At 45.5% G+C, this 15,003-nt stretch overlaps 1 protein-coding gene across 1 annotated transcript in view; it reads left to right on the forward strand.

Annotated features, from left to right (window-relative positions):
* The window catches only part of LOC310794987 (NLR family CARD domain-containing protein 3-like), a gene marked incomplete at both ends in the record, with an annotated part of 30,917 nt that overhangs the window by 9,590 nt on the left and 6,324 nt on the right, over window positions 1-15,003 (forward strand). The window contains 4 exons of the mRNA XM_083657011.1: window positions 9,722-9,800; window positions 9,921-10,149; window positions 11,205-12,990; window positions 13,092-13,265. Of these exons, the coding sequence (XP_083513137.1) occupies window positions 9,722-9,800; window positions 9,921-10,149; window positions 11,205-12,990; window positions 13,092-13,265 (2,268 nt within the window). The remainder of the gene's footprint in view (window positions 1-9,721; window positions 9,801-9,920; window positions 10,150-11,204; window positions 12,991-13,091; window positions 13,266-15,003) is intronic.

Raw genomic sequence — 15,003 nt, forward strand, 5'->3', positions numbered from 1 at the left:
CCCCAGACCCTCACCCTAAACCTAACCTCTCCCCAGACCCTCACCCTAAACCTAACCTCTCCCCAGACCCTCACCCTAAACCTAACCTCTCCCCAGACCCTCACCCTAAACCTAACCTCTCCCCAGACCCTCACCCTAAACCTAAAATCTCCGGAAACCAGATTTTTATCCGAAGTTAATTTGGAGGTTGTACTGGGCAGCTTCCAGGTGTGAACGTGTGTGTGTGTGTGTGTGTGTGTGTGTGTGTGTGTGTGTGTGTGTGTGTGTGTGTTGTTTGTGTGTGTGTGTGTGTGTGTGTGTGTGTGTGTGTGAGAGAGAGAGAGAGAGAGAGAGAGATCTGAGTATATTTTAAAACATGCCTTTCCTTTGATGGAACAAATATTACTTGGCAGACAGTTCCAAGACACTATAGCCCTGTTGTATATGACAGCTTTTTTCATTTAGTTGGATTTTGGTCAGAGTAAAGTCATCTGTCCTCCACTCGCCCCTCTGTGTGTATGAATATTTGAACTGTAAATGATGTTTTTGAAAAGAAATAGAGTCTGAGTTTGAATAACTATGAAAATATTGAATGAACTGAAGTGTAAAGAGCACCCCCTGCAGGTGACCTAATGGAGCCAGATTTTTTAATTAGGTAATTAGGGCAGATTAATGGCAGAATTTGCGATGCTGCACAGCTTCCACTGGTCACACAGCACCACACATCACTACACAGGTATTCCACTATGTCTAATCTGCCTTGGGGGGTTTGTTGCACTCAGGATCCAGAAGAAGAGACCAGACTCTCCTCAACCCAGCTGTGTGTCTCTGAAGAGCGACCGCTCAAAGGATGGATGGATTGATTTTAAAGATGGACACCATTCTTCTGAAGAGAAGTAAGTTGTTCCAGTGTTACAATGTTACTGTCTCATGTTTTAACTATGACTCATGCAGAGAAGGTCTGCTGAACATGTTCTTTTTAAGCATGACTCTTCTTCACACACTGAGAGCTGTCCAGTATAACCAGTCTGTTACTGTGACACACTGAGAGCTGTCCAGTATAACCAGTCTGTTACTGTGTCACACTGAGAGCTGTCCAGTATAACCTGTCTGTTACTGTGACACACTGAGAGCTGTCCAGTATAACCAGTCTGTTACTGTGTCACACTGAGAGCTGTCCAGTATAACCAGTCTGTTACTGTGACACACTGAGAGCTGTCCAGTATAACCAGTCTGTTACTGTGTCACACTGAGAGCTGTCCAGTATAACCAGTCTGTTACTGTGACACACTGAGAGCTGTCCAGTATAACCAGTCTGTTACTGTGTCACACTGAGAGCTGTCCAGTATAACCAGTCTGTTACTGTGTCACACTGAGAGCTGTCCAGTATAACCAGTCTGTTACTGTGTCACACTGAGAGCTGTCCAGTATAACCTGTCTGTTACTGTGACACACTGAGAGCTGTCCAGTATAACCAGTCTGTTACTGTGTCACACTGAGAGCTGTCCAGTATAACCTGTCTGTTACTGTGTCACACTGAGAGCTGTCCAGTATAACCAGTCTGTTACTGTGTCACACTGAGAGCTGTCCAGTATAACTAGTCTGTTACTGTGTCACACTGAGAGCTGTCCAGTATAACCAGTCTGTTACTGTGTAACACTGAGAGCTGTCCAGTATAACTAGTCTGTTACTGTGTCACACTGAGAGCTGTCCAGTATAACTAGTCTGTTACTGTGACACACTGAGAGCTGTCCAGTATAACCAGTCTGTTACTGTGACACACTGAGAGCTGTCCAGTATAACCAGTCTGTTACTGTGACACACTGAGAGCTGTCCAGTATAACTAGTCTGTTACTGTGTCACACTGAGAGCTGTCCAGTATAACCAGTCTGTTACTGTGTCACACTGAGAGCTGTCCAGTATAACCAGTCTGTTACTATGTCACACTGAGAGCTGTCCAGTATAACCAGTCTGTTACTGTGTCACACTGAGAGCTGTCCAGTATAACCAGTCTGTTACTATGTCACACTGAGAGCTGTCCAGTATAACCAGTCTGTTACTGTGTCACACTGAGAGCTGTCCAGTATAACCAGTCTGTTACTGTGACACACTGAGAGCTGTCCAGTATAACCAGTCTGTTACTGTGACACACTGAGAGCTGTCCAGTATAACCAGTCTGTTACTGTGACACACTGAGAGCTGTCCAGTATAACCAGTCTGTTACTGTGTCACACTGAGAGCTGTCCAGTATAACCAGTCTGTTACTGTAACACACTGAGAGCTGTCCAGTATAACCAGTCTGTTACTGTGTCACACTGAGAGCTGTCCAGTATAACCAGTCTGTTACTGTGACACACTGAGAGCTGTCCAGTATAACCAGTCTGTTACTGTGACACACTGAGAGCTGTCCAGTATAACCAGTCTGTTACTGTGACACACTGAGAGCTGTCCAGTATAACCAGTCTGTTACTGTGACACACTGAGAGCTGTCCAGTATAACCAGTCTGTTACTATGTTACACTAAGAGCTGTCCAGTATAACCAGTCTGTTACTGTGTCACACTGAGAGCTGTCCAGTATAACCAGTCTGTTACTGTAACACACTGAGAGCTGTCCAGTATAACCAGTCTGTTACTGTGACACACTGAGAGCTGTCCAGTATAACCAGTCTGTTACTGTAACACACTGAGAGCTGTCCAGTATAACCAGTCTGTTACTGTGACACACTGAGAGCTGTCCAGTATAACCAGTCTGTTACTGTGACACACTGAGAGCTGTCCAGTATAACCAGTCTGTTACTGTGTCACACTGAGAGCTGTCCAGTATAACCAGTCTGTTACTGTAACACACTGAGAGCTGTCCAGTATAACCAGTCTGTTACTGTGACACACTGAGAGCTGTCCAGTATAACCAGTCTGTTACTGTGACACACTGAGAGCTGTCCAGTATAACCAGTCTGTTACTATGTCACACTGAGAGCTGTCCAGTATAACCAGTCTGTTACTGTGACATACTGAGAGAGGTCCAGTATAACCAGTCTGTTACTGTGTCACACTGAGAGCTGTCCAGTATAACCAGTCTGTTACTGTGTCACACTGAGAGCTGTCCAGTATAACCAGTCTGTTACTGACACACTGAGAGCTGTCCAGTATAACCAGTCTGTTACTGTGTCACACTGAGAGCTGTCCAGTATAACCAGTCTGTTACTGTGTCACACTGAGAGCTGTCCAGTATAACCAGTCTGTTACTGTGACACACTGAGAGCTGTCCAGTATAACCAGTCTGTTACTGTGACACACTGAGAGCTGTCCAGTATAACCAGTCTGTTACTGTGTCACACTGAGAGCTGTCCAGTATAACCAGTCTGTTACTGACACACTGAGAGCTGTCCAGTATAACCAGTCTGTTACTGTGACACACTGAGAGCTGTCCAGTATAACCAGTCTGTTACTGACACACTGAGAGCTGTCCAGTATAACCAGTCTGTTACTGTGACACACTGAGAGCTGTCCAGTATAACCAGTCTGTTACTGTGACACACTGAGAGCTGTCCAGTATAACCAGTCTGTTACTGTGTCACACTGAGAGCTGTCCAGTATAACCAGTCTGTTACTGTGTCACACTGAGAGCTGTCCAGTATAACCAGTCTGTTACTATGTCACACTGAGAGCTGTCCAGTATAACCAGTCTGTTACTGACACACTGATAGGGCTTTCACACAGGCAGGGCTCCGTGCCGGTTCCAGTTCCAGAACCCTAATCTGAACTGGCCGGCGCGTTCAGACCGAAAAAATAATTGGTTCGGAACCTGAAAAGTTGGTTCTCAGCGGAACCAAAAAATAGTTGGTTTTCCTTGGGAACCGTGACATCATCAGTGGGCGTGTCTCATTCGAGGCTGTGAAAATGAGCAGGAAGGAGAAGAAGGCAGTGACAACATGGAGAAAAATAATTTGCAGTGGTCTCCTGAGGAAACCAAATGTTTAGTGGCGATTTGGGCATCTACCGAATCTCAAGAAAAGCTAGAAAGCAGTACAAGAAAGAGCAAGTCGTATGCCGAACTTGTGGAAGAGATGGCCAAGGCTGGGTTCACTCGAACGCCAGACCAAATAATTAATAAACTTAAAAAAATAAAAATAAACTGAAGAAGGACTACCGAATAATGTCCTCCCACTTTGGTTCCACTTAAACTGGTGTGAACATGGGCTGGTTCGCCAGAAAGCACCAAGGTTCTGAGACTCCAGAACGGAGCCAGAGCCAGAACCAGAACCGTGTCTGTCTGAAAGCGCTATGAGAGCTGTCCAGTATAACCAGTCTGTTACTGACACAGTGAGAGCTGTCCAGTATAAACAGTCTGTTACTGTGACACACTGAGAGCTGTCCAGTATAACCAGTCTGTTACTGACACACTGAGAGCTGTCCAGTATAAACAGTCTGTTACTGTGACACACTGAGAGCTGTCCAGTATAACCAGTCTGTTACTGTGTCACACTGAGAGCTGTCCAGTATAACCAGTCTGTTACTGTGTCACACTGAGAGCTGTCCAGTATAACCAGTCTGTAACCGGGTTAGGGTTGGTTACTGGTCTGTTACTGTGACATACTGGGAGTCTTTCTGCCTGCCTGCCTCCCTGCCTCCCTGCCTCCCTGCCTCCCTGCCTCCCTGTCTGTCTGTCTGTCTGTCTGTCTGTCTGTCTGTCTGTCTGTCTGTCTGTCTGTCTGTCTGTCTGTCTGTCTGTCTGTCTGCCTGCCTGTCTGCCTGTCTGTCTGCCTGTCTGTCTGTCTGGCTGCCTGCTTGTCTGCCTGTCTGTCTGTCTGCCTGCTTGTATGTCTGTCTGTCTGTCTGTCTGTCTGTCTGTCTGTCTGTCTGTCTGTCTCTCTGTCTGTCTGTCTGTCTGTCTGTCTGTCTGCCTGCATGTCTGTCTGTCTAACCTTGTTCTTACATCAGCTCTGCTTTGTCCATCCTGTGTTTCTATCAGGATCCAGCAGGACAGAGCAGACTCCTCTGTCCAAAGCTGTGTGTCCATGGAGAGTGACCGGTCTATGGATCATCCTTATGTCTTCAAACATGGACACCACTCTACTGATAAAAGGTACAAACTTAAAACTGGTGAAAACAGATGTGTTTGTTGTCATGTGACTCAAAGTATCTTTGTACCACATGGTTTCTTCAGAGTCATGTTGTTATGTACAGTATGTCTAAAAAGTATTTGAATACATGACGTACTTACCTGTCAAACGATGGGAGGAGCACCTGAAGGCAGCAGGAATCTCTGTAAAGTGACCACAGCTTCATGAGTTGGTAAATCTAGGAGATAATCAGGTGAATATTGGACTTTTAGACCCACTAGGCATCTTGCGCGCTACGCATGCTTGATTCCTAGGCTCGCCCGCTGCACGGCCTCGCCTGTCCTGCAGCTCACCGAGCTGGCCCTGCAGCTCATGTACCGGCCCGCTCGGCTGCTGCATCGCCTTGCCTGCCCTATTGGCGTGCGTGCAATGTCTCCCTCGCTCTCTCCCCCTCTCCTCTCTCTCCCTCTCCCTCCCCTCTCCTCCTCTCCCTCAGCCTCTCTCCCCCTCTCCTCTCTCTCCCTCTCCCTCCCCTCTCCTCCTCTCCCTCAGCCTCCCTCCCTCTCCTCTCTCCCCTCTCTCCCTCTCCCTCAGTCTCTGTCCCTCTCCTCTCTCCCTCAGCCTCTCTCCCCTCTCTCCCTCTCCCTCAGTCTCTCTTCCTCAGTCTCTCCTCTCTCCCTCTCCCTCAGCCTCTCTCCTCCTCTCCTCTCTCTCCCTCTCCCTCCCCTCTCCTCCTCTCCCTCAGCCTCCCTCCCTCTCCTCTCTCCCCTCTCTCCCTCTCCCTCAGTCTCTCTCCCTCAGCCTCTCTCCCCTCTCTCCCTCTCCCTCAGTCTCTCTCCCTCAGTCTCTCCTCTCTCCCTCTCCTCTCTCCCTCATCTCTCTCCCTCTCCCTCAGTCTCTCTCGTGAGCCTCAGACTGATGACATCACTGATGTCAGTAGACTGCGTTTACATGGACTTGAGTATCCCGGTTACTGTCGGGGTTTTGGAGTATCCCGTTTTTGTGTTTGCGCATGTAAACATCATATCCCGGTTTCAGAAAGCTGGATAAGCCCTTATCCCGGTTTTGAGAAAGCCGGTTATGCGAGGTGGAGTACTCCGAAAGAACCCGGGATACTGCTGCATGTATACACCTTATCCTGCTTTCTGACCGCAGCAGACTTCCTGCGCAGGCGCTGCTTCAGTTCAGTTCATCTCCAAAAGGCAGCAGACTTGCAGGCATTCGCCCCCCCCCCTCCATTTCATGACCAAACAACGCGAAACACACCGTGAACACCCTCCAACGCGAAGGGCTACCGTACACAACACAGCTTGCGCAAAATGACCCGTTTCACTATCAGAATTTCGTCCAGTAACATTAGAAAGTATAGAAGTGCCGCACGATTACTTCCTCATCAGACCGCCGTCAGACTCCAGGCATTTTCCTCTCTAACCTCGCTGCTGTAGGCAGGGCCGGTTCCAGAACAAGATGACTAGGGGTGCATCCTAGATAGGAAGGGTTGCAGATGCCCGGCCAAAGGCCGGGCCCACTCGGGTGGCCGGCCGCCCGAAAAATTTGACATGTTATTTTACTAAAAATAATGCATTTGACCATCATTTCAAGTAGAATGATACCACCCAAGCAAGAATATTTCAAGTGTTTCAAGTGCTTTACTGAAATATTTGGACCATATAATGATAATACAATTATCTCAACCTTAAAAGGTTACATGTAGGTGCCAAAAAGCCATAAAATCACATCAAAGAACAAAGAAAAACAACAACTATAATTCAAGTTTAAACAGTAAGTGTGCAGCTGTAGCATTTATTATTATTATTTATTTATTTATTTTTTCATCAAAATGCTGCCCTATTCAAGTCTGTAGTATACAGACTACAGGACGAAGGTGTTGTGACTCAAATTAAAGCCAAAGCCGCGCGCTGCGTGCAAACAGGGACACTCCACCATGAAGACGGAATCCAAGGGAATCCCACGTCTTTGCCCAAAAAAGGTGAATGACGTCACGTCACACGCACCCAATATAAGCAAATAATAATAATAATAATGACCCTGGTTTGTATTGTAACGATCACAGGCGCCTGCGCAAATAGCATGCAGTGATCAGTAACCAGGATACTACTACTTATCATGTATACAGGGATATGAGTAACCTGCTTTCTCTCTCTTCCATGTAAACGCCATATCCCGAATATGATCAAAACCAGGATAAGCCTCATAACCGGGATACTCAAGTCCATGTAAACGCAGTCAGTGACATCATCACTGAACTATAGCCTCAGCCTTAAAGCAAATTTATACTGACTGCGGAGTGTCTGGTGTCCGCGGTGTTCACGGCAAGACCGTTCTCTCCGCAGAGGCACATCTCTTTATGGTAAATCTGGTAGCAGTGCAGTTTAACCTACATGTAGCGTATGTCCTGTCAGTTATTGTAGCCTATAGCAAACCCTGCAACAGGAAGTAAGCATGGCGGCAATTTAGAATGTTTATGTTGTCTGTCTTGTTGAAACCGTCCTATACAAGTATCAACGCTATGTGATAAACTTACCTCATCGAAGTTAGTATCTGTCTCCCTGTGCTTTACAAAAACACTGAGCCAAGGCAGCTTGTTTAAGATGGGAGCCATCCCCACTCTTTCCTTTCACCTTTTTTTTTGGCTTTCACAAATTTGTCTCGAAGGTTCTTCCACTTTTGTTTACAGATGTCAGGATCTGTTGACAAAACTCTACCAATTTCCCTCCACAAATTATTAGTCATCTGTAGGTCTTTGTAGTCTCGGGTGGATGAATCGTACAAATTTCTGTATTTCTGGACTTCTTCTGCCAGGCGATGCTCAAACTCGTTCATTTTACATTGATTTCGCCGGTCACTTGGTCAGTTTGTGGAGGCTTCTTCCCTATACAAACCATAGCAAACATTAGCCAATCATAGCCTCGGAATTGACTGCACGAGCTTGCGGCAGGCTCCGCGGAGTTACATTTATTGAGAGGAGCGCGGAGCTCCATGCAGTCCCTCTGCAGAGCCTGTGCGGAGCGCCGCGCTCGCCGCACAGAGCCTCCGCTCCGCGAACACCAGACACTCCGCAGTTAGTATAAATCAGCCTTAGGGCAATCAGCCTTAGGGCAATTAGGGCAATTAATCTGCCCTAATTAAAAAATCTAGCTCCATTACACCCCCTGAAAGTTCACTTCAGAGTTCCTATTGACAGTGTGAATGTAAACAGAATAAAGCCTTGAAGGTATTCTCAGGAGAGCTCCCCATTGGCCAGTTTCTCTTTCTATAATAAGAAGGAGAAGCCTATAGAATAAGAATGAGAAGTGTGTGTGTGTGTGTGTGTGTGTGTGTGTGTGTGTGTGTGTGTGTGTGTGTGTGTGTGTGTGTGTGTGTGTGTGTGTGTGTGTGTGTGTGTGTGTGTGTGTGTGTGTGTGTGTGTGCCAGGGCCGGCGCCAGGATGAAATGACTGAGGGGGCTGTTATAACTTTTTTTTTTTTTTTTTTTTTATCGTAAAACATAGGTTATATACCCGCTATGCCTATTTCTGGACTTTTTAACCATAATAACCTCTGAAAAGCGCAATAACAACACAAGAAAGACTACTATTCAAAATCAAATAAAACATTTATTTCACAGCAGCAGATTAAGATTAATAGAGGTTCAAGGGTTCATAGGTTCCAATTTAATAAATAGCTACATCTCTGACACCTTGTGACAACCAACTTACTTACTTAATCCTCTTCGTGCTCGATAGCACATAAGGTCTTTACCAACGAACGCCAATGCTGCCTGTCTGCTGCCCAATGCTGCACTTGGCCCCAGGTCCATCCCAGTTGTTTCATTTCCTTTTCCACAGATCTTCTCCATGTCTCTTTGGGTCGGCCTCGTTTTCTTTTTCCAGGTGGTGTCCATCTCATGGCCACCCTTGGGATGGCACTTGGGTCCATTCTGCAAACATGTCCGATCCATATCCACCTTCTGTTTTTGATCACATTTGACAGTGGGGTCGTGCCCGTTCTCCTGTAAAGGTCTGCATTTGAGATTGTCCTAGGCCAAAATATCCTCAGTATCCTCCTAAGGCTTCTTGTCTGGAATACATCTAGCTTGTGACAGATGGTCTTTGTCACTTTCCATGATTCTGCACCATACAGGAGAACCCCAAGGACGTTGCTCTTAAATATCCTCAACTTTGTCTTTGTGCTTATCTTGGATGCCTTCCATATGTTTCTTAGTGCTGCAAAAGCTCCCCTTGCCTTAGAGATCCAAAACCAAAGCACAGCAAATAGCGCTTCCCTGCCAATTCTGAAACAACAGAGCTATGTTTACAGGGGGTAGCCTACATCAACTTAAACTGATCAAATTTGATGAAGACTGCAGAAACAGCAGCCTAAACATATCAGGTACAAACATTGCCTAACTGGCCTTTATAGATTAACTATTATTAAAAAAAAAAAAAAAATCAAGTGAGGGGGCCGAAAATTGAACTGAGGGGGCTAAGCCCCCTTAGGCCCCCTCGTGGCGCCGGGCCTGGTGTGTGTGTGTGTGTGTGTGTGTGTGTGTGTGTGTGTGTGTGTGTGTGTGTGTGTGTGTGCGTGTGTGTGTGTGTGTGTGTGTGTGTGTGTGTGTGTGTGTGTTAGAGAGAGAGACATGATGGTATGACCTACTATCTGATGTTTTGTCCCCCCAGAGTTTACCAGGAGAGGTCAGAGGTTCCCAGTGGTCAGTCTGCCCAGGAGCCTCAACCAGACCTGGACTCCATATTTATGGTGTGGAAATGAACAAAAACATGTTTGACTTCACCAATGAGTCTTTCAGTCTATGATGGATCTGATGTTGTGTTCCATGATTTTAGTAAGAACGTTTAATTCATTATGATTCTGTTCCAGCTGCTTGAGGGGAACATCATCACCTTTGTGAAGAAGGAGCTGAGAAGGTTCCAGAGGGTTCTGAGTCCTGATGCAGCAGAATGCTCAGAGAGTCAGAGGGAGGATGAGGAGGTGGTGGATGGTGAGGAGGAAGAGCAGAGGAGGAGCAGCAGAGAGGATTTTCTAAACATCACACTGCTCTTCCTGAGGAGCATGAAGCAGGAGGAGCTGGCTGACTCTCTGAACAGCAGTAAGAGGCTTTCAACAGCTTTAACATGATGGAGATGGGACAGGATGGAAACTGAGAGATGGATTTAAATCAACAGGTTCTCATTACCAAAATACATCAAAATGTAAAAATACATCAATTTGTCACGCCCCCTTCGATGTCATTATTGCAGAGGTGAAATGCTATCTTTAACGTCATATTTGGGTGCGTACGTTCCTCCAGCACAGACACGCCAGCTCTCTTTATCGCCCTGCTCAGCAAAATAACCAGGAAGAGAGCCGAGCCCTGACTCTCTTCCTGGTTATTTGGTCGAGGAGGTCGGCCACGACCGGCTGCAACTGGACACGGCTACCGGCTACTGTGGCTACCGGTGGCCCGGCAACATTTCACGGACCCACGGCTCGAATCCATGCTAAATTTAGGCAAGCACAACAACTTGGTTGGGTTTAGGGAAGTACAATAACCTTAAGTTTAGGCAACAAAAGCAACTTGGTTGGAGTTATGGTTCAGCTCAGGATTTGAAACAGGTCTCTCATGATGAGAAAGTTACAAGCTGGGAACACTACAGGTCCGCCTCTCCCAGCACTTCTCCCTATAGCGTGACTTTGACCTACTTAAGCCTCAGACTGTTATTACATTCAAGACCACTGGGGGGGGGGGGGGGGCACGAGGTGACCTCCAGACGGTCTGGTGGTTCTTCTTCTGCATATTATGATGTGAAGGTACTCTTTCTCATTCACAATAACGACGCCAAGGGGCCGTGACAAATCAGCACATTTTGATGTACTGGGAGTGAGAGCGGGTTGATTTAAATATATACATCTAAATATTTGTCAAACGAGACCAAATCAGTTCAAGATTAACTAATTCTCTGCCATAGAGCAAGCTCTTCATCAAGCTCTTCATCAGTCTGATGAAGAGCTTGATGTTCGAAATGTCACTTTAATCTTTTGCTGCTAATAAATCACTGTAAATGGAGCCCTGCAGTGTGCAAGCTGTTTTTATTAATTTTTTGAAGATATACATTTACCAGGAAATGTTTACTCTTTGATGTTATTTGTTGTTTGTTCTTTCAGAAACTCTTCCTGACTTCTGCCAACGTGAACTCAAATGTAATCTGAAGGAGAGGTTTCAGCGTGTGTTTGAAGGGATTGCTAAAGCAGGAAACCCAACTCCTCTGAATCAGATGTACACAGAGCATTACCTCACAGAGGGAGGGAGTGGAGACGTCAATGATGAACATGAGGTCAGACAGATTGAAGCAGCATCCAGGAAACCAGTGAGACCAGAAACACCAATCAAATGTGAAGACATCTTTAAACCCTTACCTGGAAGAGACAAACCAACCAGAACATTGATGACAAAGGGAGTGGCTGGCATTGGGAAAACAGTCTTAACACAAAAGTTCACTCTGGACTGGGCTGAAGACAAAGCCAACCAGGATATACAGTTCACATTTCCAGTCACTTTCCGAGAGCTGAATCTGCTGAAAGGGAAAAAGTACAGCTTGGTGGAACTTCTTCATCGCTTCTTCCCTGAGACCAAAAAAGCAAGAATTTGCAGGTTTGACAAGTACCAGGTTTTGTTCATCTTTGATGGTCTGGATGAGTGTCGACTTCCTCTAGACTTCAAGAACTACGAGATCCTGACTGATATTACAGAGTCAGCCTCAGTGGACGTGCTGCTGACAAACCTCATCAGGGGGAAACTGCTCCCCAAAGCTCGCCTATGGATGACGACACGACCTGCAGCAGCCAATCAGATCCCTGCTGAGTGCGTTGACATGGTGACAGAGGTGAGAGGGTTTACTGACCCACAGAAGGAAGAGTACTTCAAGAAAAGATTCAGAGATGAGAAGCAGGCCAGCAGAATCATCTCCCACATCAAGACTTCACGAAGCCTCCACATCATGTGCCACATCCCGGTCTTCTGCTGGATCACTGCTAATGTTCTGGAGTCTTTGTTGGAAACCAGTAAGAGAGAAGACCTGCCCAAGACGCTGACTGAGATGTACATCCACTTCCTGGTTGTTCAGTCCAAACTACAGAACGTCAAGTATCATGGGAGAATTGAAGCAGCTCCACACTGGACGACAGAGAGCAGGGAGATGATTCTCTCTCTGGGAAAACTGGCTTTTGAGCAGCTGGAGAAAGGCAACCTGATCTTCTATGAAGCCGACCTGACAAAGTGTGGCATTGATATCACAACAGCTTCGGTGTACTCAGGAGTGTTCACACAGATCTTTAAAGAGGAGTGTGGGCTGTACCAGGACCAGGTCTTCTGCTTTGTACATCTGAGCATTCAGGAGTTTCTGGCTGCTGTTTATGTCATGGTCTCATTCATCAACTCTGGTGTCAATCAGCTGTCAGAACCACAATCAACCTCCAGAGACAAATCTCAGGTTATTCACCTCTGCCAGAGGGCTGTGGACAAGGCCTTACAGAGCCCAAATGGACACCTGGACTTGTTCCTCCGCTTCCTCCTGGGTCTTTCACTGCAGACGAATCAGAGTCTCCTGCAAGGCCTGCTGACACAGACAGGAAGTACCTCACAGACCAATCAGAAAACAGTCCAGTACATCAAGAAGAAGATCAGGGACATTCCTTCTTCAGAGAGAAGCATCAATCTGTTCCACTGCCTGAATGAACTAAATGACCATTCTCTAGTGGAGGAGATCCAACAGTACCTGAGATCAGGAAGTCTCGACAAAAAGAAACCTTCCCCTGCTCAGTGGTCGGCTCTGGGCTTCATCTTACTGTCATCAGAAAAAGACCTGGAGGTGTTTGACCTGAAGAAATACTCTGCTTCAGAGGAGGCTCTTCTGAAGCTGCTGCCAGTGGTCAAGGCCTCCAATAAATCTGTGTAAGTGCATAGCAAACTGATAGATTCACTATATGATGTGATCTTTAAAACAGGATAGAAAATACATATTTTAATGTTTGTCTTCATCACTAATTCTTCAGGCTGAGTGGCTGTCAGCTGTCAGAGAGAAGCTGTGAAGCTCTGGCCTCAGTTCTCAGCTCCCAGTCCTCTAGTCTGAAAGAGCTGGACCTGAGTAACAACGACTTGCATGATCCAGGTGTGAAGCTTCTCTCTGCTGGACTGAAGAGTCCACACTGCAGACTGGAAACTCTCAGGTCAGGATAACTGTTCAACAGACACATTAAATTCTGCATTAAGCTATATGCACATTAATGTCAGTGAAAATACGCGAGTGAATGTTATTGACTTTAAAAATCCATACAGTAAGTTAGGCCTCCAGCTGTTTCAAGTGGTTTCACATAGACAGACAGACAGACAGACAGACAGACAGACAGACAGACAGACAGACAGACAGACACTGCAATCTCTCCATATACAGACATATATGCACCAGGTATGACTGCTGTAAGTTGTTGGCTCATTTTTGGCAGTTTGTAAGCAAAAAAATAAAATTACCTTAGTTTTAAACTTTTTCCCCATTGTTCTCAGGTGTGACAAGGCCCAAAATGATCACTTTATTATGTAGATACAGTAAGTTAGGCCTCCAGCTGTTTCAAGCGGTTTCACATAGACAGACAGACAGACAGACAGACAGACAGACTGACAAACAGACAGACTGACAAACAGACAGACAGACACACACCACAATCTCTCCATATACAGACAGACATGCTGTTGACGCCATTTTGCATATTTCTCTTATTGATTCATAATTCATGTTGTGTTGAGACATCATGCATTTTCTGTTTATTATGCCAATCATGTTTGGACTGTCTCGTGCTGAAGTTTTGTTGTTTGGTTGATTGTTGCTATTATTGTGATGATTATGATGATTTGATGCTGAATAGGAGCGTCATGCACCTATTAGGGGGTGGATGCAACCTGTGCACACTGATTAGAGCAAGCGGACAGGTGCTGCTCACTAGAGTGGAAGGGCAAACAATTTTCAACCGCATTTGTTTATAGCCTACGAGATCCTTATGTTTTAAGTTGGATAACTGTGATGTTTTGCTGTCCAAATAAAAGGACGTATTGTGACATTGAGAACAAGTGAATGCGCGTTGATTTTACGGACCGCTCTAACACATGCACCATATTGCTGCTATTTTTGGCAGTTTGAAAGCAAAAAATAAAATTACTGTTTTAAATTTTTTTTCCATTGTTCTCGGTTGTGACAAGGCGCAAAATGATCACTGTAAGCAGAGTATTGATCACTATAAGTAAACTATTTAAACAGCATGTGTATAGGAATGATTCAGGATCAAGCTTTTTGATCAATATAATCAGTTGATCACTATAACCGTGATCACTATAAGCGGATTCCACTGTAGTGAGTTTTCATTGAGAGTTGGGATCTCTCTTTCACAAAACCTGTGCAAAAGCTCACAACACTCAAGAATAAACAATCAATAAATGATTATTGCTGGGTGATGTTGCTGAAAATGTTATACACTTTTCATATGATCACATATAATTTTATCACAATATAAGTGTATGTAAAATCACTATTCTGTCAAATGTTTTAAAGGGTTAATGTTTATCCTGAATATAAGTTTAAATATATCAGTAAACTTGTATTTAAAACACGTCTTTATTGCTAGAATAAAAGTAAAAACACTAGATGTTCCTCAGAAGACCTCAGAATTCCACCAACTCTCTGCAGCTGTCAGCATATCCAGATGTCACATTTCTATCAAAAGTTAATTTGGAGGTTGTACTGGTCAGCTTCCAGGTGTGTGTGTGTGTGTGTGTGTGTGTGTGTGTGTGTGTGTGTGTGTGTGTGTGTGTGTGTGTGTGTGTGTGTGTGTGTGTGTGTGTGTGAATGTGATCAGGGCGCTCCTGAAAAAGAGAGCATTGCTCTCAGTGAGACTCCTCCCCCTGTATAAATAAAGG

Source organism: Poromitra crassiceps (assembly GCF_964638095.1).
Source record: "Poromitra crassiceps genome assembly, chromosome: 20".
Taxonomy (NCBI): Eukaryota; Metazoa; Chordata; class Actinopteri; order Beryciformes; family Melamphaidae; genus Poromitra; species Poromitra crassiceps.